This window comes from Mastomys coucha, unplaced genomic scaffold, assembly GCF_008632895.1.
Source record: "Mastomys coucha isolate ucsf_1 unplaced genomic scaffold, UCSF_Mcou_1 pScaffold15, whole genome shotgun sequence".
Taxonomy (NCBI): domain Eukaryota; kingdom Metazoa; phylum Chordata; class Mammalia; order Rodentia; family Muridae; genus Mastomys; species Mastomys coucha.
Window position 1 is genome coordinate 1,455,181 of NW_022196897.1, and position 24,816 is coordinate 1,479,996.

The 24,816-nt window shown below is 40.1% G+C and overlaps 1 protein-coding gene across 2 annotated transcripts in view; it reads right to left on the bottom strand.

Moving 5' to 3' along the window:
* Cubn (cubilin) overlaps positions 1–24,816 on the bottom strand; it is a 219,199-nt gene that overhangs the window by 117,326 nt on the left and 77,057 nt on the right. For both annotated transcript variants that reach the window (XM_031369044.1, XM_031369045.1), the window contains exon 28: positions 14,934–15,084. In XM_031369044.1, coding sequence (XP_031224904.1) covers positions 14,934–15,084 — 151 coding nt within the window. The remainder of the gene's footprint in view (positions 1–14,933; positions 15,085–24,816) is intronic.

Consider the following 24,816-nt stretch of genomic DNA (forward strand, 5'->3'; position numbering starts at 1 on the left):
TAGAGAGAGGGGGGAAGAGAGAGGGAGGTAGAGAGAGAGAGAGGGAGGTAGAGAGAGAGAGAGAGAAAGAGAGAGAGAGAGCACAAGAGCATCCTGGCTCAGAGTTCTGAATGCTACCACCTCCTTCACGTGCCTTTCTCCTACTTTGTCTTGAAACTTTTGTTTCAAGGTGACACTTTCCCTATGTCTTATAGTGTTTCTCCTTTTATTTCAGGAGTGGGGGTGTGGGGGAGATGTGTGTCCCATTTTGAAAATGGCTATTTAAAAGTAAGCATATTTTGGGAGCAGAGGCAGGTGGATTTCTGAGTTCGAGGCCAGCCTGGTCTACAGAGTGAGTTCTGGGATAGCTGGGGCTACACAGAGAAACCCTGTCTCGAAAAAAACAAAAAACAAAAACCAAAAAACAAAAAAAGTAAACATATTGATGTTATTTATAGACTATGGTATAAACAATAAGTGCCATCAAAGATTAGGAAATACTTTTCCAACTGTAAAACCACACTGAAAATATTCCTGAAGCCAAAAGCAGCTGGTATAATTCTTCAGTACCTCTGCTAAGCTCTAGGGGGCACCACGCCCAGTCTACTTACTCTAGAAACTGGTACTTCCAGAGCTTGGCCATCACAGGAGCCTGTGTTAGGTTCAAACATGGCGCTTTCCCCTAAACTACAAGTAAGTGAAGCTGTCCTATTTCCATTCTAAGTGCTTGATAACACAGTGAGAAAGCCCTGAGGGAGGAGGAGAGAAGGAGCTGCACACCTCAGCGTCTTTAGTTAGGTCCAATCTATCAGCCAGTTGAATCCAAGATCATAGTTGACTCATCTGAGGCACTGCATCACTTTTTCCCCATTGTGTCTCCCAGGGGTTTTAGGTTTCCTTGTAAATTCCTTTGCACATAACAAGAGTGCTAACATGACTACCCGTCACTGCACCCTGGGCTGATAATATCAGGTTCCCGACACCAGTGATGCTTTCAGAAGCTGCAGCCATAGCCCAAAAGATCTGCTGTACTCTCTCCTACAATTCAAGATCAATAATAAGTAAGGTTTGTTTAAGAATATGACTAAAATTTTTTAAAGTATTTTATTTTGTGCTCCCATCAATACTGTGTGTGTGTGTGTGTGTGTGTGTGTGTCTTTGAAGAGAAATTCTAATATTATTGTCAGTTTTACTCTGTCAGGAAAATACATGATTATGGAAAAAAAAAAGGAAACTTTTGAAGCTTGAAAACTCTGTCAAATTCTTTTTTCTTCATGTTCTCACCACTTCTGTGGTGTACCATATTAGTAACCATTAGATTCGACTTCAACAGTTATATTAAATACAAATTAAAATATGCAATTTAGTAGTTTTTTTAGTTGAAACAATAAATGTGTAGAAAAACAAAGTCAGTTCTGATAAAAAATGGTAAAGATGTAACTCTATCTTTGTTACTCTTGAGTTCAAAAAAGTAACATGGTTTTCTAGTTTCCTGTGATGGCCAAGCTCTGGAAGTACCAGTTTCTAGAGTAAGTAGACTGCGTGGTACCCCCCCTAGAGTTTTTATTTGTTTTTGTTTTGTTCTGGTTTTTTTGTTTCTTCTTATTTTAAGACAGGAGTCTCACTATGTAGCCTTGGCTGGCCTGGAACTCACAATGTAGGCAAGGCTGGCCTCATTAGGATCTCTCTACCTCTCTGAGTGCTGGGATTAAAGATTAAACTATACTGAGTCTTTCAATGCTCTTAACACTGACAGGAATGAATGAATGATCATGTAATAGTCTGTTAGGTTGGTGACTTTGGTTATGAGACGTAAAGTCACAGGAAGGGGACAGGAAGGGAAAACTGATGATGAAGGATGCTATGGCAACCAACAGCTACTGCACATAGAGTAGGAGGGGAATCACACTGCCAACACCCTTGAGTGATCATGTTGCATTTGTGATTGAGTAAAATATAGAAGAAATAGGGAAGTTTTTAATAATAATATATTTGTAACTATAATAGATGAAAGCTGACTTAGGAAAGGGACTCCAGGGCTCTGCATGGAGAATCCAATAAAATGATTAAAATGTCAACTAATGAAAGATGAGGGGTGTGATGAATAAAATCTTTCCAGAGTTTAAACAGTGATGTGGCTCCTTGCACCCCATTTGTCAAAGGCTTTCATGAAGAGAACAAGATTTAGAACTATTTGACTAGCATGGTAGATCCAACACTTTCAGAAGCATCCTAGCAGATGAGCTAAATGTGGGTTATGGCATAAGACACCAATAGGCTCCAATACTGACTAAGGTGCTTTAGCAGGAAAGTGGTTTTCTATCTGTAATCTTCAGATCAGCTGTTTGGTTATTAATACCCAGCTCAGAGTCATTATAGAGGTTAATAAAAGAGTCAAAATAAGATTTTGGAGAATGTTTCTTGAATGGGATCATTGTCATGCTTGCACTATGTGCCATCTCTTAGGAAGAGTTTATCTAGATATAAGAATATACTATGTAAAAAAAAAAATCCCTGGAGCTAGAAGTAGAGTTATTGGCTAAAAATTTAGCTAGCAATATAAAAAGATACAAAATAATTAAGTTTTAAGCTTTTAAAAACAGTTGAATGTATATGGCAACTTAGTTTTCAAAATGCTTTTAATAAGCACAGTATCTTGTTTGAAATTCCTAACAACATGAATTAGGCACAAACGGTATGGTGCTCACTTTAGAGATGACCTGAGAGCCCAAGTCTTTCAGTGCGTTCCTTTAGAGAAAATCTGCAGTTATTCAGACACCACCCCATCCCCCAGCCCCTCAACACTTCTAGTTCTGTGCTGTCTCCATTAAGCCCATCTGCTGTGCCTGCCTGACAGTGCTGCGGTGCTGTAATGACAGCAGTATACACTGCCCTCATGGCTGCTCTTCACTGACTAAACAAAGAATCACCCCAACAACCTGGAGAGAGGAAGTAGAGCAAAATCTTTTCATCAACTTTGAGACAAATCTGACACTGTCTATCTGTTAGCGTCTAGTATGCAGCCGAAGTAGACTGCAATAGTGCTTTGAAGAGCCTCACAGGTTTGCCCAGTTTTAAGCAGCTGATCCTTACAAAGCCTTTTCCAGTGACTGGTATCTGTTTGATTTTATTTCCCTCCAAATCCTAGCCATTGGCTGAAAGGAAGTGCTTACCTTATCAGCCGGAAGCACACTGCTCTACAGTGCTCTGAACAAGAAAGAGGTGAAAGCTGTGGCTTATTCTGTTTATCTTCATAGATAACTTAAAACTTTGTTCATGGAAGAACTCAGATAATACTGTTTTTGTTTTGTCTAAAACAAGCTGATTTTTTAAATCGCAGCACAAAAATGCAGTACAGGTTCTCTGTGTGCTCTGTCTTTAAGACAATTATGATCAGTGGCAAGATGTTTCAGTTCATCCTCCTGTGCCCCAAAGTTACTCAAAGTGTCACCTCTTCATTTTATTTTCAGTTTTCCTAACACTATAATCTGAAAGGCAATTTGTCAGGAGAGGTGCCTACATGGAATAAATAAGGCTAAAGCCCACAATGTGGAGGAAAGTAACTACAAAGCCAGCTTCCAGGATATCCTCTCATCCTGAGCTCTGCTTCTGGGAGTCATTGCTCAAAGCCCAAGAGCCAACATACAATAAAACCAGTAACTATAATAGAAACAAATGTTAAGTACAACAAAATGGGAAGGCTCACATACTCAACTGAATATTGATTTATTTTATGTCTTTCTATGAATTAAAAATTCATACCTTTTGTTGCATAATATCTTAAAATGAGCTCATTGGTTAGGCCAATTTTCTTCTATCACATAAAAAGGCTTCTTAGTGCCTCTGCCTATAGTTGGCTATTTCATCTCTGGTTTGTGTTGTTGAAACTTATTTTTATTTAAACCACACAAACAAAAAAGCCTAAAGGCTGAGGATACACAAAGGAGCCTTATTTTATTTTCTGTAGGAATTTTAAAACTCATGGCTTATGTCAGATAGAACAAAACAATATTAGGAGACCCCTTTTATGAACAGAACTTTAAGTTATCCTTAAAAGTAAGCAAGTTTAGCAACAGCCAGAGAAGAGGAGAAGGAAGAGCTGGAGAGGGCTGGAGATGATCTGGGAGTGGAGCTCCACTCTTGGCAGGGTAGTTTTCATAGGAACAAGGACTGAAAAGCAGGGAATTGAGGGAAGCTCCAAGTCATGGCAAACTAAACTGTTTCCTGGTTCCTCTTGTTTTACTTCATTCCATGATCATTGTAGCTCATGTCCTTGTTCTCACAGAAAAAATGTTATCCTATGAGTATTCCCTAGAAAATCAATCTGCAAATTCTTAAGTTTAGGTCAGTCCTGATAAATTTAGGAGACTTTGTCTTTGCCTTGTCTTCAAAGGCAAGAAATATGACATTCTCCTAAAGAAAAAGAAGGCAACAAGAAGACAGGGAAAGAAAACTGGACAAAGCCAGAGTGAAGAAGAGTTGTTCAAAGTCATAGAACAGAACATTCTTGAATAAGTAGAGTCATTTCCCAAGTTCATGCCCTCTAGGATGCTGAAAATGTGGCATGTAGGTCTCTGCAATGTTATCAAGTCAAGGACTGGTTACTGGGCTAGCGTGGGATTGAAATCTCTCATGAGAAGAGAGAAAGTGAACCGGACAGCGAGGGAAGGCTCTTGGGTAAAGTTAGAGGCAGAAGTTGAGGTTGTAGCTGCTGTAAACCACAAACCCCAACACTTTCCAGTACACAGCAGAAGTTGGGAGAGGCAGGAAGACTTGACGTGCTGGTCTAAACTTGAGATCCATCCGAGCCTTCTTTCATAAAGTAATACATTCCTTTTGTTTTAAGCCACCTGTCCTGGGTACATTATTTACAATGACTTTATGACACTAATGCAGCTCATTTGTTTGCTCATAACTGAGGCAGCCAACTTCCCAGGCAGGCTTGAGGGGGTAGCAGCTCCAGTGTCACACAAGAAGGAGGGTGATATGTAAGTTCTTCCTGCATCTTGTACTAACCACTTCTTATTTATCATCTTGAACACTGGATGATGGTTAGAGAAAAGCAAGGTTAGAAATAGAAAAGATCTACTATCGAGAAAACCAGCAACAAACTCTGGGTCTGCTACCACGTTAAAAGAGTGATTTTTTTTTTAAAGATTTAAGAAGTCATAAAGGGTTAGACAGTTTCATCTTCCATGGGGACTTCACCTCTACCATACACTTTCTGACAGTAAATTTTAATTGATTTCTATAAATCTATTTAATCGATTTCTATAGCCATGTAGAGTGAAGTTACCTGTTTTTAATTGTATAAGCCAAAATGCAAAACAAACCCTTATCATGAAGTATGTTTCTTGAACAAAAAAATATCAAAAGTGCAAAATCAATGGTACCTATAGCTATAAAATTACAGGTGTGACTATGCAAGCTATCAAATGGGTGTGGAAGATTAAGGCAGCCACAACCTCTAACTACCTGAGATGACCTGGATTTGAATGTTAAAGTTCTTCACCTGAGCACACCAGTAAAAGAGAGAAAACAGATGGCCACACTTCATATTAGATTTAATTTCCTATACATAAAGGATAAACATCTTTCATTTTGACCCAGAGAAATATATCCGGTCTCAACACTCAACATTGAGATGAACTGCACCCAGTTCCTTCAAATCTACTTTTTCTATTTTGAATTTCTAGTTAGATTTAGAATGTTTTCCCAGAAGAAATTCTTTGCTTACATTTCTCTAGGATAAATCAATTCATTAATTATAGCCATTCCATCTACCTTTTATCTATCACCTCTGTCTCTCAGCGTTTTGAAATTATTTAAGATTTCTAAACAAAGGGTAGTATAAACTATCTTCAAAGGAAATGAGATTAATAAAATGGGACAAATATCTTTCAAAATAAGAAGCTGTACCTAAGACTACTGACACTTCATAAAATCCACTAACAGGCAAAGATAGCAAGATCATGCCCTCGGGCATTTGCAAGTCCAACACTCACATTTCTATTTGAAAGTTTTCAAACTTTCAAATCTTCAATGCTATTACTTTAGACAACTTTTTCCAGAGTGAAGCTAGGGGAGCCTCCAAGGCTCTGCCTCACCCTGTTCTCTCTAATTCTGCTGCGTACTTTGCCCTCAGCTCCCAAGCTTTCTCCACAGGGAGGTTGCTCCACACCCACACAAAAATGGGCAGCATCATGCTGATGGTGTTGATATAACCACAGATGTAATCAAGTCAAGAAGAGGCCGCTGTGTTACAGTTGGAATGAAGGCTAGCCTCTAAACAAAACTGGAGACAGACATACGGAAGTGGGAAGGCTGTGTAAAAATGGTGGCAGAGACTGTGGTTCCAGGTACAGATGAGTCCAGGGCTGCAGTCAGCGAGCCAGCCAGCCTGGGTCTTTCGAAACTGAAGCAGAGCAACTACATCAGCCAAGTCCTCACACACTCCACCCCACGGCAGAGTCTGTGCTGCACCTTCCAACCTCTTCTGAAGACAGCTAGCTTGCCCCTTCCATTGTAACCTAACTCCTCCTTGTAAGCTACTTTCTGGAACTAACCCTGAGTAATAGACTAGCTAACCCTGTGTCGATTTTCCAGATGAATTAATTCCACTGACTCGTTGACTCAGAAGAACTTGATGTAAATGAATGAAGGCAGGACTGTATGAAAGCTCAGTGCCAGGGCACATGCTGAGCAAGCCTGAGTGTGCTCAGTGCATGGAAAGCAAGACAGGCATTATGCGGAAAGGTGGACAAACAAGCTGTGTCGTGCTAGTTCTCTGACAATGTGCTCAGACCTCACCGCCGAACTCACAGTTTATTGCTACTTGAACTGAAGAAAGAATGAGTGAATGAATGAAATAATGAATGAATGGTGTAAATTTGTGAGGAGCTCTTTAAACAAGAACATAACTTACATGGGAAAGATTCTATAGATTTCTTTTAAATGTTTATTGGAGTTCATTTATAAAATTAGCTACTGTAAGCTTTGGACTTCTTCAGACCACAGTGTGATGCCTTTTCACAATGAAACTTGTGGGAGAAATTGCTGATCTCAGACAGCAGGCCACTACTTAAAACACAGGCTTTGGGGTCTGACACCAAAGGGTTTTTGGGCTAACCCCACCATTTCTGGACTTCTGAATCTGAGTTCGTCACGTAATGTCTTAAAGGTACCTTTCTCAGCCATTTTATCACAGAAGTGTTAGAATGAGATAGGAGATAATATTTTTAAGTACTCAGTATGCTGAAATTATTATTTTTAAAATACAACACCAAGAGTGATAGTAAGCAACATGCCAGTAAAGTCAGTGCACTAAACGTTAATCATATTTTAATTTAATTTTCATAGGCCAATGTAATTTTCTTTGTCATAATTAATAGCCTGAGATAGATTTATTGGCAGAGATGAGACTCAACAGCTAAAGGTTTGCTGACTTCTAAGGAGATAGAAGTAGAGAGATGACTGCTATAAGTTGACCTCTGACCTTCACATGCACTTATGGTACACACACCTACACATAGTAGTAAATGAATACTATGAGTAAATAAAATGTTTAAAAACTTCCTAAAGACAGAGTTAAAATTATTCTTAGGTGATTAAACTTACATTGTCTGTATAATGAAAAGGAAAAGCATAAAATGATTTTATACCACTCATTACTTACATGCAGAATATAATTCTACTATCTTCAATAATATTGTTCTACCCCATACCACAGACTCTATTCGGTGAGAGGAAGATGATGTGTTCACTGAGCTCAAAGTAGCAATCAAATAAAACTAATCTGGAGATAGGTAATGGTTAAGAAATATAGAAAAAGATTAATGTTCCATACTAAACATAATGACTGTTATGTGTGAGTTTGGTCATTGTGTTTCTTAGAATTTTGAAGCTGAAAAGAAATAGCCAATTGCTTCCCTTTTCACATTGTGTGAAAAAAGTGAGGAATCTCCTGGAAAGAATGTGCAATTTCTATCAGGGAAGTGGTTGCTAGGAAACCAGAACACAAACAGAGGATTTGAGAAAACTCTCCCTTTGGCCCCAAATCAAGGACTATTTTAAATTGTGCAATATATGATTTTGGAAGGTCATGATTGTTTGAGGGTTATTTTTTTCCCATTTTATAACAGTTTGAAAGAGCAGAAGTGGCAATAGCCCTGTTTCAAATAGTGGCAATGTGGGAATTGGGATATAAGGTCCTAAGAGCTCTGGCCACAGACTCAGAGCCAACGATAAGTGAAGGTCAACTTTATGGGTGTGTGTGTATGTGTATTTACTGTCGTTGTCAAGGAGGCAAAAGCACAAATATAAATAAAAAGGGATTTCGTTTTTCTGTGCTTTGTGAAAGATCTGCACATGTTCACCATTGCATTTGCTCACAGAACTTGCCATGAAAACTTTTGAGCCTGAGGCAAAATGAACCACAAAACTGTTTTTGAGAGAATTATTCCAACAGCAGGATTATTGGCAAACAGATTTCTATGTTTATTTTTGAGACAAGATCACTCTAAATTGCCCAGGTTAATCTCAAACCCATGAGCTTAAGTGAGTTTCTTGCTCAGCCTCCTAAACATCTGGAAATACAGGCAGGCACCGCTGTCTGCCTGGGTAAACAGTTTTTAAAGTCACCGTCACTGATTCAGAACTTGTTTTGAACAAAGCTACTGTTTTTGACTGAGAATTTGACAAAAATCAAGTCAGCTACAGGATCATAATCAAAACTCTGAACTTGTCTCTATACTAAGGCAGTATTCATGTCTAATCATCACCCCGAAAAGTTTTCAAGTAGCACAAAGACAGAAGAGAGTGCAAAATAGAAAGAAACAGATGAGTGTTGAGTATAGTACGCAAAAATCTGAGAGGAGATTTAGTGAGCCTTTAAACAACTACCTTTGTGCATGAACACAACTAGTGGCTTCTCCTTCGCATTTCCTTAAATCTCTGTCAAACCAAATAGAATTTATGTCATACTATAACCACAAAATAATAGCAGGACTCCATCTTTTCTCTCATCTTTTCTAATCACATGCTTAAAGGTTTGGTGCATATAGTCCTATAGCTCAAAATAAAAACCCATCTCTGGGAATTGGGTATGTACTGTAGCAGAGTTATGGAGTGCTTTCTCTGCATACCCAAAGCCTTGAGATCCATCCCTAGCATCAGAGAGAAAAATCTATGTACAGTCTTTCAATGGTGACAGGAAAAATTATTAGCTATATTTGCATTTGTCATTTATCATTTGGACAGCCAGCTCTACCTTAATTATTCATAGCATTTGATCCTGATATATTCTAAATATTTCCGGTGCACTGCATGTGACTGTGCTATGCTAGAATGCTTGTTATCTATATGTTTTAAATAAGTTTTCTTTTTAAGACAGGGATCATAGCTGGGCCGTGGTGGCGCAGGCCTTTAATCCCAGCACTTGGGAGTCAGAGGCAGGCAGATTTCTGAGTTCGAGGCCAGCCCGGTCTACAAAGTGAGTTCCAGGACAGCCAGGGCTACACAGAGAAACCCTGTCTCGAAAAAAAAAAAAAAAAAAAGGACCGGGATCCTAGGTGCTGTGAGGCCCCTCTGCATTTACTCAGTCAATTCACTAAGTATTGAAAACCTGAGTGCTCACAGAAACCCAAGGTTACAACTCTAAACAAATAAAAGTGTTGAACTAGAAGAAATTCCGTGGAAAGACCAACACTAGCCACACACTATTGACTGTCCCCAAGACCAGGAATGAAGAAAAGAAACATGGCTGATGCTGTAAAGGCTCCTGGCCAGTATTCCAAAGAGAAGCCCTTGGTGCAAGGCTGAATGTCCAGTTAGCCAGGGAGGCATTACCTTCTGAACCCAGTCACTAACAGAAGGTCTTGAAAAATGTTTTAAATGTTCTTGCAAACCAACTTCTAAAATCTCGAGAGTTGCAGAAATCTCATTAGCAACTAAAAAGAAAAGAGAATGGGGTGGCCTCCATCTGGGAGGATGATGTCATCTATCTCCCCAAAGAAAAGGCCACACTTTCCTTTGTGGAAGTCCACGATGACATCACCTCCTGATCACATGCTACTTAGCTCTTTCCCTGCTGGGTCCCTAGCTGAAGCCCGGCTGCCTTGCAAATGTCACTCTCTGCTCACAAAGCTCCTTGACCTTGTTTGCATGCTACATTCCAGTGCCAAGTGAGAGGAGGCCTGAGGGAGCCACAGGGGAAGGGAGGAGGGGTTGTGCAGCTGGCTGGGAGTCGCCTATTCACACAACTTATGGGAAGCTCTATATACCCTTCAGCCGCCCAGACCGAGGCTCCCAGGATAGAATTCAGCTTCTGAACAATACTGTCAGTGCTGAATCCTGTGAACTGATTAGCCAGGCAGGGCGACTCTGGCCATTTCTTTATTTCCAGGGTGGGATTCTCTTTGAAGATCTGCATAAAGGCACTGCAGTGTGGGCCTTATTTTGCATCTACAGAGCCACTTTCAAAACGGATCCACAGAGAAAGCTAACTTGTAGATCCATTTTCTCCAAGTAAAGAGAGATTCGTGCTGTTGACAAAAAGGCACACTGGGTCAATGGATTTATTTATCACCGAGTAAAATGAAGGAAGTATGTAGGGGCTCCTGAGCACCAGTGCTCAGGATATGACATCACTGTCAACTTCAGGCTCTGCAAGCAAGCATTTGTGGAGCTCTTATAGCATCGTATGGAAAGGAGCCAAAGGGGAGAGGGCTTCATGAGATTAGATTCTGAACAGAAACCCAGAGGTGGCAATGTAGAGACTCATCTTTAAATCTTGTCTGCTGATACGCTGTATACATTCATATACACACAAACACCTGTAAGAGTATCAGTTTTGTATGGGAAGACTGAGAGTCACATGCTACAGAATGAAGCTCAGTTATGGATGGGCATCACAAACCTGGGTAGCCCCACAGATTAGCAGGTGACCTTGTAGCAATCTTAGTACGTGTGATAATTCTGTTATGCTAACAATGATGAAAGGGGCTAACAACAAGGCATTGCTTGAAACACAACACGGCTCTGCTTAGTCGGTATTTTGTATTGCATCCTGCATTTTAAGACCCACGATTTATTGTGCTTCTCCATGCTTGGGGATCCAGACCTGTTTGTTTGAAGTATAAAGGACGTGCACAGAGGAAGACACTGGCCACTGTGAATTGGGTTTGTGTCTTATGAAGCCAGTTGTGGTAATTGCTGCTGGGCTCACTAGTTTTCTCTAGACCTTTTGGTCTTGATTCTCTTGCTCCCCCTGATTCCTTATATCATGGGGTCTTTCCTTTCCTTTCTCCTATTTGGCCAGATAACACCCACTTAATTTTCAGGTGTTAGTTCAGAGGCTGCAATTTCAGAGAAGACTTCCCTGCCTGCCCCAATCCTATCTTTCTATCTCTTTCTGTGTGCTCCCTCATCCCTAATAAGATTTGATTGTGCATATTAATTTGCATCTTATTGTCTTCCCTTTACTATAGTGGATGTGGGAACTAAGCCATTTCAGTGTCCCTAATCATAGCATAGGACTTTCTCTGTGTCCCTAGTCATAGCATGCTATCTGGTATGGAAGCATTAAGCTGGTAGCTTTAATAAACAGAAGAATGACAGCCTAGTCTTTAGTTTTCCTCTAATAACTATACCATTCCCAGTGAAGACCTGCCTGATGCTTACTCTGTCGACTCCTCCTCCTCTCAAGCCATCTCAAGTTACATAGGTCACATACAGAACATAAGATGTACTAGTACAGCATGATAATGACATGCCAGCCATAGCAATTCATTTTGTATCTTACAGAAGATTATTGTCAAATACCATCTATATACAGTGAGCAGCACAGAGTTAAAAAAAATTAAGTTTTGTCCTAATTAGTAAAATATTGTTGCATAATTCTGGCTCTGAAGTTAGCAAATTTTCAGCAAATGGGGGAAATTTTTGCAATAGTAAACAGGAAAAGAGAAAAAAACAGAGGGTGTCTTTGACTCTCTTGAAAGAAGACATATTCCAAAAAGAAGTGAAAGAAAAATCTTGGCTCAACAAAACCTTAGAATTTTCAACAGAGGGCTTGGCATATTGGCTAGAAGAACCCAGCAATACAGTAAGTTGAGTGTAGCCAGTAATGACCATTCCATCAAACAAGCTCTTTAGGGTGGCTTCTAGCCAGCATGGCTAGAACAGCCTGGAGGGGAAGATGAGTAGCCTCCTAACTAAAGAGAGGAGCTAGCAAAAGTACTGCCAGCATCTCTTCAGTCTTCCAACCTGACTGCAGGGCTGCATCATTTAGGACGGGATTAAAAGTGGCAATGGTCAAACATGACCAATAGAATTCTAACTCTCAGGGTGCCTAGAACTGAGGATCCCATTCTGAGGCCTTTGGCCCGAGACACTGCCCGTGCTTAGGCCCTTTAGATCTTTGAGGCAGAAAGCTATTTCCTTCAGGGACCTTGCTGCCACTGAAACTTACTTGGGACCATATGTGATTTGAACTCCTTAGCAGGATTCTCTAGGATCTGGGAATTCTTTCTACCATTTTATTTCACCAAGTGTAATGCCATTTTGTCTTGCTTGTAAAACTGAGTTACATGTAATAGTAACCTTATTGTCCACAGAGTGTCTTAGAAATTCTAGTTGGTGTGCCTCACTACTCCATATTTACAAGATTTGCCAATGAGGGCTAAGGATATAGCTTGTCATCAGAGTATTTACCTAGCATGTGTGTGGTCCTAGGCATTACAAAACTAAATAGAAGGTTAAGGAGAACCTTAGTTGTTCTGTGGATATAAACAACTGACAAACACCGTTCTCAAGAGTATTCCCAGGCACTGACAGTGTAGGCTATTTTTCAAAATTTTCCTCTTTGCTCTTTGTCTTTTCAGACCATCTTTAGATTACTTAGAATTGAAATATTGCTGAATAGCAGAACACTGGAAACAAAATATACTGGGGAGAGAAATCAACCAAACCCTTTCATTAGGTCAATTAACAAAGTGACCACTGTAAGTTTAAAACTCACGTGATGAAGAACATCCAGAAACTCTACAAGATTGACCACTATGTCTCACTTACTTTTGAGAATCATAGTATGTATTTCAAGTTACCAGTAACTCTGTAAATTGCCACAGATACTTAAATATGGAGAAGTCTACATTCAGATTTTAACAAAAAATATATACTGAGCTCATAGTGCACAATATCAGAAGAGCATCTAATGTTCATATAGATAGATACAATTCCTACCTTCAGATGATTAAAAATGATAACCAATCAAGAGAAAGCATACTTGGAAATTTTAATTTCATATGAAATACTTTTTGCTACTTTATAAAATATGCTGTATGTACAATGAGTTTACCAATTGTAGGTTATCTAGGTGTTTTAGAGCATGTTTAAAGTAAGTTAGGCTAATAATGATATTTGTTAAGTTAGACACATGGCATGACTCTAGATATTTTCAAGTTATAGTGGGTTTGTTGGTATATAACTCAATCACAAATGGAAAATCTTTCATACTGATAAATAAGGCATCTACAATTGGGAATTCTATTTGGCAGCTCTAAGATGTACATGGCAGGGCTGTAATGCCAATAAATCTCAAGTCTCAAATGCTCATATGCTTGTTTACATACCTCTGATTCATGTCCCCTCCCGCTCTCTCTTTCACTTGCATGCACACACACACACACACACACACACAACTCACTGCCATTCTCTCTGTGTTTCTCTACTTGTTTTTGTGTGCATTTACATGTGCTTACTCATGCCAGGGATGTGTATGCACTGTGCATCTGTAGGTAGAGGTCTGAGAGCAATCGTGAGTATTGGTCCTTAGGGATTTCCCACCTTTTGTTTAAGGTAAAGTCTCTCATTGATCTAGAACTCTGCCAAGTAGAATAGCCTAGCTGGTCAGTTAGCACCAAGGTTCTGCTCATCCTCACCTCACATCTTTTCAATGCTGGCTTTATAGGAGCACATTACTGGGCATGGCTTGGGTTCAGTGATTTAACTAGGTTCTCATAGTTATAAGACAAGCACTTTACTGACTGAGACATCTCACCAGCCTTTACCACTGGTTTTAACAGGAGGATTGCAGTTTAGGTATCTGTGAGATTTCTGATATACCACTGCAACTCTACCTCTCTCTATTTACTGATATTCACCATGAGTCCTAACACCATGTCTTACTGGTTGAGAATTACTGTGGACATAGGTAGGAACTAAGAATTCACATTTATGAAAAGTTCTTGTGCTCCTGCTGTTACTGGGGGCCACATTTTAAAAACCACTGCTCTGGGACCATCAACCTGTAGACTGACCCTCAGCAGATGAATTTTGAAGTCTCACAATTCTCATCAATAATGAGCTTTAGGAAAGTAATTATTTCTACCTGTGCCTCAAACACTGGTTTGTAGATAGTTTTCAGTATGTCCCTAGTCTGTTTAGCAGATACAAGACACAATCCTGGATTCTTGCATCCAGTTCAAATTATCTGTTCCCATTATTTCTCTCACTCTAATCCTTCCTTTCCTCTTTGACCTTTCTGACTCCCATTATTTATATTGTCTTGATCATTCTTTCTCTGACAAATGTCAAGGTGAGTCTTAGGTTCTTTATGTCCTATGACACCTGGGACACTCACATGTCACCAACATGGAATGTGTCTGCTCTAAGATAATTACTCCACCTGCTCAAGCAGTCATTCAAATCTCCTCTACTTTAAACTTCATTCCTTCTCAGAACTCCAGCAAAATTTCTCTCCTGGAGTTCCACAGGCTCTCAGGAAGTTCTCTGTAGCCTAAGGCATCTAAGCAAGTTCTCTCTAGCCTAGCTCTAGGTTATCACTTTGCTTTCATTATTTGCTGATGCCACTGTTTCCAAGGATGAAGTTGGTAAAGAAATAATTCTTGGCAAATAACAATTATTAATACAATCAAGATTATCAAGGGGCTTACCATGAATGAACCATTGCATCATAAATCCTTTCTCCCCAGAGTTAACCCCATCTGTGTGGAACAGTACATGAAGTTTGGAGCCTGTTGTAGCCCCTGGTGGGGGGGTATCATTTCCACAGTAGCGCCCTATCCGTTGTGGTCCATCATAGAGCTGAAATCAAAGAGAAATTTCCTTGAGTAAAACTCTGCATGTTTTTTTTTTTGTTTGTGTGTATACATTTGTTTATTTGTTTTTCAGGAAAAGGACTGTTTTCTTTTTACTTAGGGAAAATGAATTTCTCAAAATGTGACCTCCTCATGTGGCAGGCCACCAGATTGCGTCTGAATCCCCCTTCAGTCCACCTATATCACTTTATCCCAGTTACCTTAGAATGAGCTGCCTGTAATAACAAAATGAGAAGTATCAGAAAATATACACATAGACTTCCTGGACTATTGTTTTTTTTTTTCTTGTGGTTGGTTTTGTTTTTGTTTTGTTTTGTTTTGCTTTGTTTCGTTTTGTTTGAGAATCTCTCTGTAAAGCTTTGGCTGACCCAGAACTCACTCTTTAGGCCAGGCTGGCATTAAACTCAAAGATCTGCCTATCTCTACCTCCCAACTGCTGGGATTAAAGGCCACTCTACCTGGCCCCTGATTGTTCTTCTCAGGCTCTTGGTCACGGTGTGGCTTTTCCCCTCTTCTGTGCTCGTCAATTATTCTATTATGCTCAGCTTTTTTGCTCACTGTCTAATGGCTGAATATTTTGTACATTTGTGAATACATGCATCATATGGAGTCAGTGATTTTCAAACTGATGATAAGTTCTTTTATGTACTAAAATGTGATATAGCATGCTTTAAACATATCTACTCAGCTATAAAAACCTTCTAACCAGATTTTGCAAAGTACTTCTGTGGAACCTTTCCTAATTGCAATGATTAGACACAAGGTTTTCTACCTTTGAATGAATTGCCGTGCCCCTTTGGGCTTTTACTTTGGTTTGGTTTGAGACAGGGTCTTATTCTCAAGCAGTTGCTCATCCTGTTGTGGAGATGGTCATCAGAGATTTAAAATGAGAAGCAGAGTCCAATAAGCTGTTCACTGCTTGGTACTAAATCCATGATTTTTAAATAAATGGATCATGATAGAGTTTATTTTCCAGGCTTATTACCTTATCTTTCTTATTTCCATTTTGTAAATACTCTTGCTTAAAAACCTGTATTTCTTGTCATATTTCCAGCATACTACATGCACTGGCTGGGTTTATGTCAAGTTCACACAACCTGGAGACATTTGGGACATCAATCCTCAATCTAAAATACTCTTACCAGATTGGCTTCTGGGAAACCTGCTAAGAAGAAAGCCATGAAAAGCAAGCCAATTAGCAGCATTCCATTGTGGCACCCTGCTTCCTGTTCCTGCCTCCAGGTTTCTGCCTTGACTTCTCTCAATGATGGCCTGTGATGTGGAACTGTAAACTTAAAATGATCCTTTCCTTCCTGAGTTGCTTTTACACATGGTGTTTTTTTGCAATAATAAAAAGTCTGATAACACTACTTGTTGACAGAAGTCATGCAAAGGAGAGAGAATGAAAGAAAGAAGAGAAAAGCAAGCATGCAAGCAAGCAAGGAAGGAAGGAAGGAAGGAAAGAAGGGAGGGAGGGAGGGAGGGAGGGAGGAAGGGAGAAACAAACAAAACAAACATAATAAGAAAATCAGAAGAGAGGAGCCAAAGTCATTCCCTCCAGTCTTGGGCTCTATCACCTTCTCATGCTGGAGGGAGGGGCAAAATGAAGTCAGGCTATGCTGTGAGTGCTCCCAGGCCATAGCAGGAGTGCTCCTGAATCACTGTCTAACAGCAGAGTGATTATCTCAGTTTCAAGGTTTTCATCAATTTTGTTTCATTAAGTCTACTTTAAATATACTGTCATCATATACTGACTTCATAAACAAGTCTTTCAGCTTACAGTCTTTAAACCCAAGAGATTATAACTTTGGGTTGTGGCTTAGTGACCAAAGCTGAAATTATTTGATCTTTAACTTGCAAAACTTAAGGTAAATACCTTTGTGACCAAAAGCTTCCTCTACCTGGTGGATTGTGGTAAGCACTGGAGAGCAGGGAGCTGGGGAGCATCATTGATTCTACACAAGGTCATTATATATTATAAGACATTAGAGAGCACTCTTGTTCTCCCCAGCTCAACAAGGTTAAGAGCTGTGACATTTTAAATGATGTAGAGGATATTTTTCTTTCTTCTAATGGGTTATTTTCTACTAAAGAAGAGTCCTGAAATGCCAGAAGGTACTGGTCTGAAAAGATCGAAATGCCAGAAGCCAGTGGTCTTAAAATAGTACATTGTGTGTGGGACTGGGCAGGGTAGGTAGGCAAGGAAGATGGGTTTGTGGAAACACTGATAAAAGATAATTAAATGTTGTTATCCTTTGGGAAGAATGGAATGATGCATTACAACAAACACCAAGTGGACATATTTGAAAATGCTTAAATAAGATATCAAATACATTAATGAGCTAATTACAGCACATCAATACTTCTACTACAGAGAAGAGGGACAACCCTCCCTGCTCCTTCAGTTTTATGCCCTTTTAACATTTACATTTAATTAAATCACAGTTTTTTGTTTGTTTATCGTCACACAGATGGCTAATGTCACCTCCACGATTCATTCCTGAGTAAACTCACCACACAGAAAGTAACAGTCATTTTTCAAAGTAGACAAACACCGGTCACCGTGGCAACCAGTGGTGTCTTGTGCTCTAGATTCTGTTTTTTAAGGCAGGATGTTAACCACAGGACATCCCAGCTGTGACTCATCGGCATGACCAGAGGGCTTGCTGCTTTGGATCTGGTAAAACTGCCATTTCTTCTGCTTTCAGCAAGCCTGACATCTACTCTACAGAATCATCGAGAAGTTCTGAACTTATTTAAAGGAAACAAGAACCTACAGACAAGGTTTTATCACCTTGAATATGAATTCTAGTTTGTGTCACTGCAGGTCTCTTTTAAAATAAAATACTTGAAATGATACTCACTTTGCTATGTTGGCCATCGAACCCATTTCAAATGTGATACTATGTATCATAAGGCTTTTTGTGTTTAAACACATTTCAAATGTGATACTGTGTATCATAAGGCTTTTTGTGTTTAATCTTGTCAGTTTGTCTCTTAGGAACACATTTATGTGTGGTGTTTATAATTCAAATGTCCCTCACCCTAACCCCGACATAAACATCTCAGTCTTCCTCAGGACACACAGGGAAGAAGTTCATTGTACAGGCTATACTTCCTAAAATACTGGGCTACTTGGTTACTTCCTGTGTGTTCGACAATCTGGTACAAACACAGAAACCATAGTAACTTCAGACTTCAATTATAGTATGAAATGATTCACAGGCCCCTCTTAATATTAAGGACTCACCAAAAACAGATGATATAAAATTAAAGGCACACACAGTATGTCAGCAACTGACAGAGACAGCCCAATTATTGTGGTATTAAAGGTTCTTAAAAGTTTGTCTGTTATTAGTGTGTTTGATTATGATATATGTGTAGGTATGCAAGGGAGACAGCATGCGTGTGCAGGTCAGAGAACAGCTCTCAGAAATTTATTTCCTCTGTCTACCATGTGGGTTCTGGGGATTGAACTCAGCTCATCAGGTATGTACAGCAAGTCCTTTTTATCTGCTAAGCCATCTCACTGGCCCAGTAAGATGGGTTTTGTTTTGTTTGTTTGTTTGTTTTGAACTTGTATCATTGTATGTATATGTGTATTAATGATCTTTGTATGGGGTCCTGTGTATATAAGTGCCTATGTAGAAGTCAGAGGACAATGTTCAAGAATTAATTCTCCCCTCTACCACGGTATCTAGTAATCAAACACAAACTCCCAGCTTTGCAGCACAAGTGCCTTCACTTGCGGAAGCATCTCTCTGACCCTGGAGATTAAAGTACCCTGGCATTTAGACACAATGGCACACACCTTTAATCCTGGCACTCAGGAGGCAGAAGTAGGTGGATCTCTATGAATCTGGGGTTAGCCTGGTTGTCCTGAGTTCCAGGACATCCAGGGCTATGTAGAGACACCCTGACTTTTAAAACCAACCAATCAACCAACCAACCAGCCAGCCAGCCAGCCAACCAACCAACCAACCAACCAACCAACCAACAAACAAACAAACCAAAAAGTCCTGTAGCTAGGTGGGATCCTTTGAATCACTGGAAATCAGAGCCTTAGTGAGTAGAGCCTTGTGCAACATGTTTTCTGACCTGGGCCCCAGGAGGTCATTCCTTCACTAAACCCAAGGGCCATCAAGAACAGAAATGTGGTTTTCACTTTTAGAGTTTCTACTTTGAGTTGTTTTATGATAGCCCTTTTGTGACTTTGAAATTTTGTGACTATAATGAACAAAAATGGTAATTAATCAGTCTGTCACCTGAGAGTAGATGAATAGACTGACATTTTTCTAAATCTTTTTAGATAGGAATGTGACTACTTCAGATTAACACGGAATTCATTATTTATTACTTTTCCTTTCCTTTTCATTACTTCTTTTTTGATTCTGGAGTTCAAACCCAGAATCTTGTCACTGCTAGGCACCTACTGTAGGCACCACTGAGTCACAACCACACTCCAAAGTATTTTTCTTTTCTTGAAGTATGTCTAGAAATAAACTTCATTTTCTCAGTCACAGAAGATTAGTTGTAAGACATGCAAGGCAAATTAAGCCTTTTTTGTATGAAGCCATTAAACTTGGGAAATTTTCATCATATCCTATTATATATAGAATGCTTGGAAACTTCCAAGGAAAACTACTTCAGATCTAAAGCATTATTTTATGTGACTGAAATAACTTAAAGAACTTAAAGAAGACCCTTCAGGTGCAGCAAAGATTCCCCTATGTTTATAAAAAGGAAAACTCTAGTCAATACAATGAGGCTGATTAAGACCCTGGGCAGGAGTTCTTAGGTGGGCTCTTTGAAGTCAAGTGTCAATGATGAAAGAGCAACCAAGTCATTTTCTTGTCAGGGCATTCATAGAGCATGGGTAGAGTTGGGCAGAGTCTAGCTACAGGAACTTTGCTTAGCACACAGTCATGTAGAAATTACTTCTTGAATCTGAACTCTCTTTACGAATATGTAAGTTTGGTATCACATGGCACTTACAGCCTTGTGGCAAATGAGAAAACAACATTTTCACAAGGTAGAGCATGTTTGAAAAATTCTTCTAATTTTTGGTCTGATATAAAGAGACACTACTTTTTTTTTTTCACTAAAGAAACCACCCAGAAGTAGCTTTGTGCAATGAACTATGAGTCTAGACAGCTGAGGCTGACTCATGTTTAACACTTTACAGAATGATCACTGGCTGAGCAGGCAGGGAAGAAATGAATCAAGTCTGGAGATGGAGAGCCCTTGCTTGCTTACTTGCATCCTGTTGCTGTGGTAACCTTGGTTTGAGTTGTGACTGCAGCCATCCCTGACATTCTGGGTGGAGAGCCAGATGCAAATCACCCTGAGTGTCTGTGGGTGTGTATGCAAGTGTCTGTGCGTGTGTATGCAAGTGTCTGTGCATGTGTATGCAAGTGTCTGTGCATGTGTGTGCAAGTGTCTGTGCATGTGTATGCAAGTGTCTGTGCAGGAGGTGAAGAAGTGTGTGTGGTCCTTCATGACAGGATAGCCCAACAAGAGAGAGGCCATCAGAAGCTGCTGAGGCATGCATCATGAGGTGAGAAGGGGCTGGATGAGCAGAAGTGAAAGTGCTTGTCCTTCTTTTAGTGACCTTGCTCCTCACTGTCCTTCCATGCTGTGGCTCCTACTGCTTAAACTCTGGAACTCAAGAGGGCAAGAGATGCTGAATTCTTGAAACACCCGTTTATTCCTCCTCAAAAAAGCCACAACTGCAGAATGCCTATGGTACTTACTCATCATCTTTCCAGTGCTGTAGATGAAGCCAGCACTGTGGGCTGTGTACCGTTGTGAAGGCTGGGAAGGCACCCCACCTCTGAGCTACACCCTGAGCACAAGAGCAATCCTTATGGATATTGTTAAGTTTTACACACATTACCTTAGTAAGTGTGACCTTTATAGGTCACTTTAAACTTTAAAGGTTTTGGAATGTTTCTGTAATTCTGCCAAATAAAAATCACAGCGTAGGATACTGATACAGAGCTGTCATTAGGAACAGGAAGAAGCCCAGGCTGTTCAGAATCTGTCATTGAACTGCAGAAGGTAAAGGAGCCAAATGCTGCTGAAGGCTGAGAGTGCATGATACACACTCGACAGTACTCCACCATGGCTCTGTGGGGCCTTGGTGCTCTCCCCACTTAACATGCAGCCACTCACTCCTGGGACACTGGCATCAGGGACTCACACACATGTCCTCACTACAGAAAAAGCCACAATGCCATGTGCTGTCAGGGTGGGGCAGGGCATGTGAAATGCACATCTAAAGTCAATGGTTACTCATAATGCCAGGCTTTGCATGGCGAGCGAGCGAGCAACAGACCCGCAGGCAACCACATTCTGAGTTGTTCTGAGTTATTCTGTGTCCCTTTGGATTAGAGGTTTATCTCAGATCCAGACAGCACAATGGCCTCTCTGTGGGCTGACTGGTTCCGGTCTGCTCTTGTTGCTGTTATGGTTTTAAGTACTGCTTCCCATGGATCGCTTACATCAGAAAACACAAAGGCTGACTTTGGTTCTTTTTGTTGTGCTTTGTTTTATTTATTTTTTAATCAATGCATAACCATGGATGCCGGCTAACATTTAACTACAAAGATGTTTATCTCAGAAAGGGCTCTAACTGTCTCACAGCAGGCTACACTGTGGCAATGGAATGAGAACTTGGAAAGTAACACATATAATAGATATGCCCCATAGAAAAATGTCACTATATGAACAACAATATGAACTAACTAGTACCCTCCGAGTTCCCAGGGACTAAACCACCAACCAAAGAGTACACGTGGTGGGACTCATGGTTCCAGCTGCATATGTATAGCATAGGGTGGCTAAGTGGGTCATCAATGGGAGGAGAGGCCCTTGGTCCTGTGAAGGTTCTATATAGACCCCAGTGTAGGGGAATGCCAGGGCCAGGAAGCAGGAGAGGGTGGGGTGGCAAGCAGGGGAAGGGGGGGGGAACAGGGATTTGTTTGTTTGTTTGTTTGTTTATTTTATTTTTTTATTTTTTTTTCGGAGGGGAAACTGGGAAAGGAGATATAGTATGTCCTGCAAATAAAGAAAATATCTAATAAAAAAAGAAAGAAAAATGTCATTATAGGGTAGAATGCATGGGATAATTTATGAATATTAAAATAAAATAAACATAAAAGGAGAAGAGGAAATGAATACCATTAAGCATTATTAGAAGTGGTGCGGTTTAAATGTTTGTTTTGGTTTGCTTCCTCTGGGCTTTTCTATCAATCTCCTATGTGACTTCTTTTGACTATGTGTTCTTTTTTGATTAGATAAATCTATTTTTAATATATTATCTCTGCAGAACTATTGACATCATATAAGTATGTCTTAGTAATGTTTGCCCTTTTAGAATTACATACACCTCTAGGTTTCCAGACGCTTAGCTGGTCTACTAAAAATGTTCTGCTATTTCCATGTCTCTTTTCTGTGTTCAGAATCAAACATCAACATTTGTCTAAAAAAGTTGATACAAAAAGTAATCTGTTCCAGGATTATTTTCAAACCATTTTAATCCTGAATATATCCTTTTTCATGGTAACTATTATTAACTATTCTAGTTCTTTATTTAAAATGATGTCTTTAGAAGTCCAGGGACTTCTATAAATATTGGATTTTATGACCACTGATGGAGCAGTGAATGTCTAGTCCCTCCTCAGGGAGAAGGGAAAGATGGTGAGAGCGAAGAACACTCTCCTGTGGAAACATAAATGGCTAGTTCCATAAGCTGCAGCCTGCAGTTGTCTTGCCATAGTGAAATACTAGATGCTTTAAATATATATGACTGTGCCTTCCAATGGCCAGAGCATCTGTTGCAGATGGACTCTGGGAGAGAGAGAAGCCTAGGTCATAGAACAAAATAAAAATCATGGAACCTTGAACCTTGGAGACCTAGCGTGCTCACACCTGTCTCTTCCTCCAGGTTACCAGAAGAAAGAGTGAGCCTGCTAAGGAAGAACTAAAATTAAAGTGTTTTCACATGTTTTCAATATGCAAAAAGAAAGTAGACGGCAGCTGTTAAAAGTGTTGTTTGAAGGCTGCGCCTCTGCATCATTATATACAGCAAACTAGTCAGTTAAAAATTCTTCATCGTGAGGATGGTCAGGAAAGGGCAACATTTTTCTTCTCTTCTCCTAAAGACAGGGGTCTTAGATAGCCAGTCTGCTTGTAAATGGATCCTCCTGCCTCAACCTCTAAAGTGCTAGGATGTGTGTGTGTGTGTGTGTGTGTGTGTGTGTGTGTGTGTGTATGCCACCACTTTCTGCCTGAAAATAATTTTGATCACCTTAAAATAAAGAACTCATATATTTTTATAATTTAAAAAAAATCACATTTTACCCAGACAATTTTTAAGTTAACATTTTGTCTAAGATGCATCTTGGACTGCTTAATGACATAAGAGAGATCGGCTTCATTGCTGTACTTTTCAAACTTCTGAACGTAGATTACCCTAGTGGAAAGCTACATTCTCCCAGCTGACATGGAGACAAAACTGAATGTCTGGCTTATAGAGTGTACCTAAACTCATTTGTGAGTGGCAGCTGCCCTACTGTAAGCAGGGCTATCAGCAGATTGCTAAAGTTCTAGAAGCCCACTTCCTCTAAGGGACATTCCAGGAAGCATGACTCATCTGCTCAGGAAGTGAGCAAGGAGGAGTGCCCTGATCAGTCAGACCCACTATGGCTCACACACACAGAATCTCTTCTGCTTCTCTGCTTTGTTCTAACCAGGAAGGGAGATTTTAATCACCAGGCTGCTCGGATTCAGACAGAGGAGCCCTGTGGCTTTTGAAAGAAGGCCGAGAGGCAGAGGGAAGAAGCTCTGCTGTCCACACATGGGGACACTCTATGTAGAACTCTGTTAATCATAGCAAGGAATACTTTTGTAGACTATAGCTTCTGGGGTGGGTGCGTAAGTATTTGTGTGTGGAGGGTGTTTTGTGTAGAGGGTGTTTTTTCGAGCATGTGGGTCTAAGCACACATGCATGCTGCTGTGTGCAGGACAATGTTGTGTGCACTGAGTATCTTCAATTGCTCTCTAGTTAAGACAAAGTTTCTTCCCAATTTAACTAGGTTGGCTGACCAGATCCAGGGATCCTCCTGTTCACACCCCTACCCCAGGGCTGGGGTTATACAAACATGAGATGTACTATCACACCCAGCTTTTTACAGAGGAGTCTGAACAGAGGTCCTCATGCTTGTGTGGCAAATACTTTAGTAGCTGAAACAACTCCCTAGGGCTCAATATAGCTTTTGACTTAGTGCAAAAGGCTCTAGGGGCCAAACGGTAATCTGGAGATTCTGCTCATGCTAGAATATTAATGCATGGCTTATGGGCTCATGTCCTACCCTGGGTGTTATAGGGAGTTAAAATGCCTAGCCACTCTGTAAATGCCTAGCAGCTCTCAGTTTGTCCAGCCATCTCTGCTGTGGAGCTCTACAAACTGAGGTCTGTGCAGGTGTAATTAACGCAGAATGGTGAAATGCATCAACTATTCTAGGAAAAATGTTATTGTTTCCTTCACCCAAGTTTTCTTTCTAAGAAACAAAAATTGTTAAGTTGTAGCAAATATACTCATTCTCTGTTAAGGGATTATAGAGAAAGGCAGAACAGTTTTTAAAGCTGTAGTAACAGTTTCTAAACCTTCAATGTGTCAATGGAACCTTTCCTTCTTTCTGTTTCCTCACAGAGC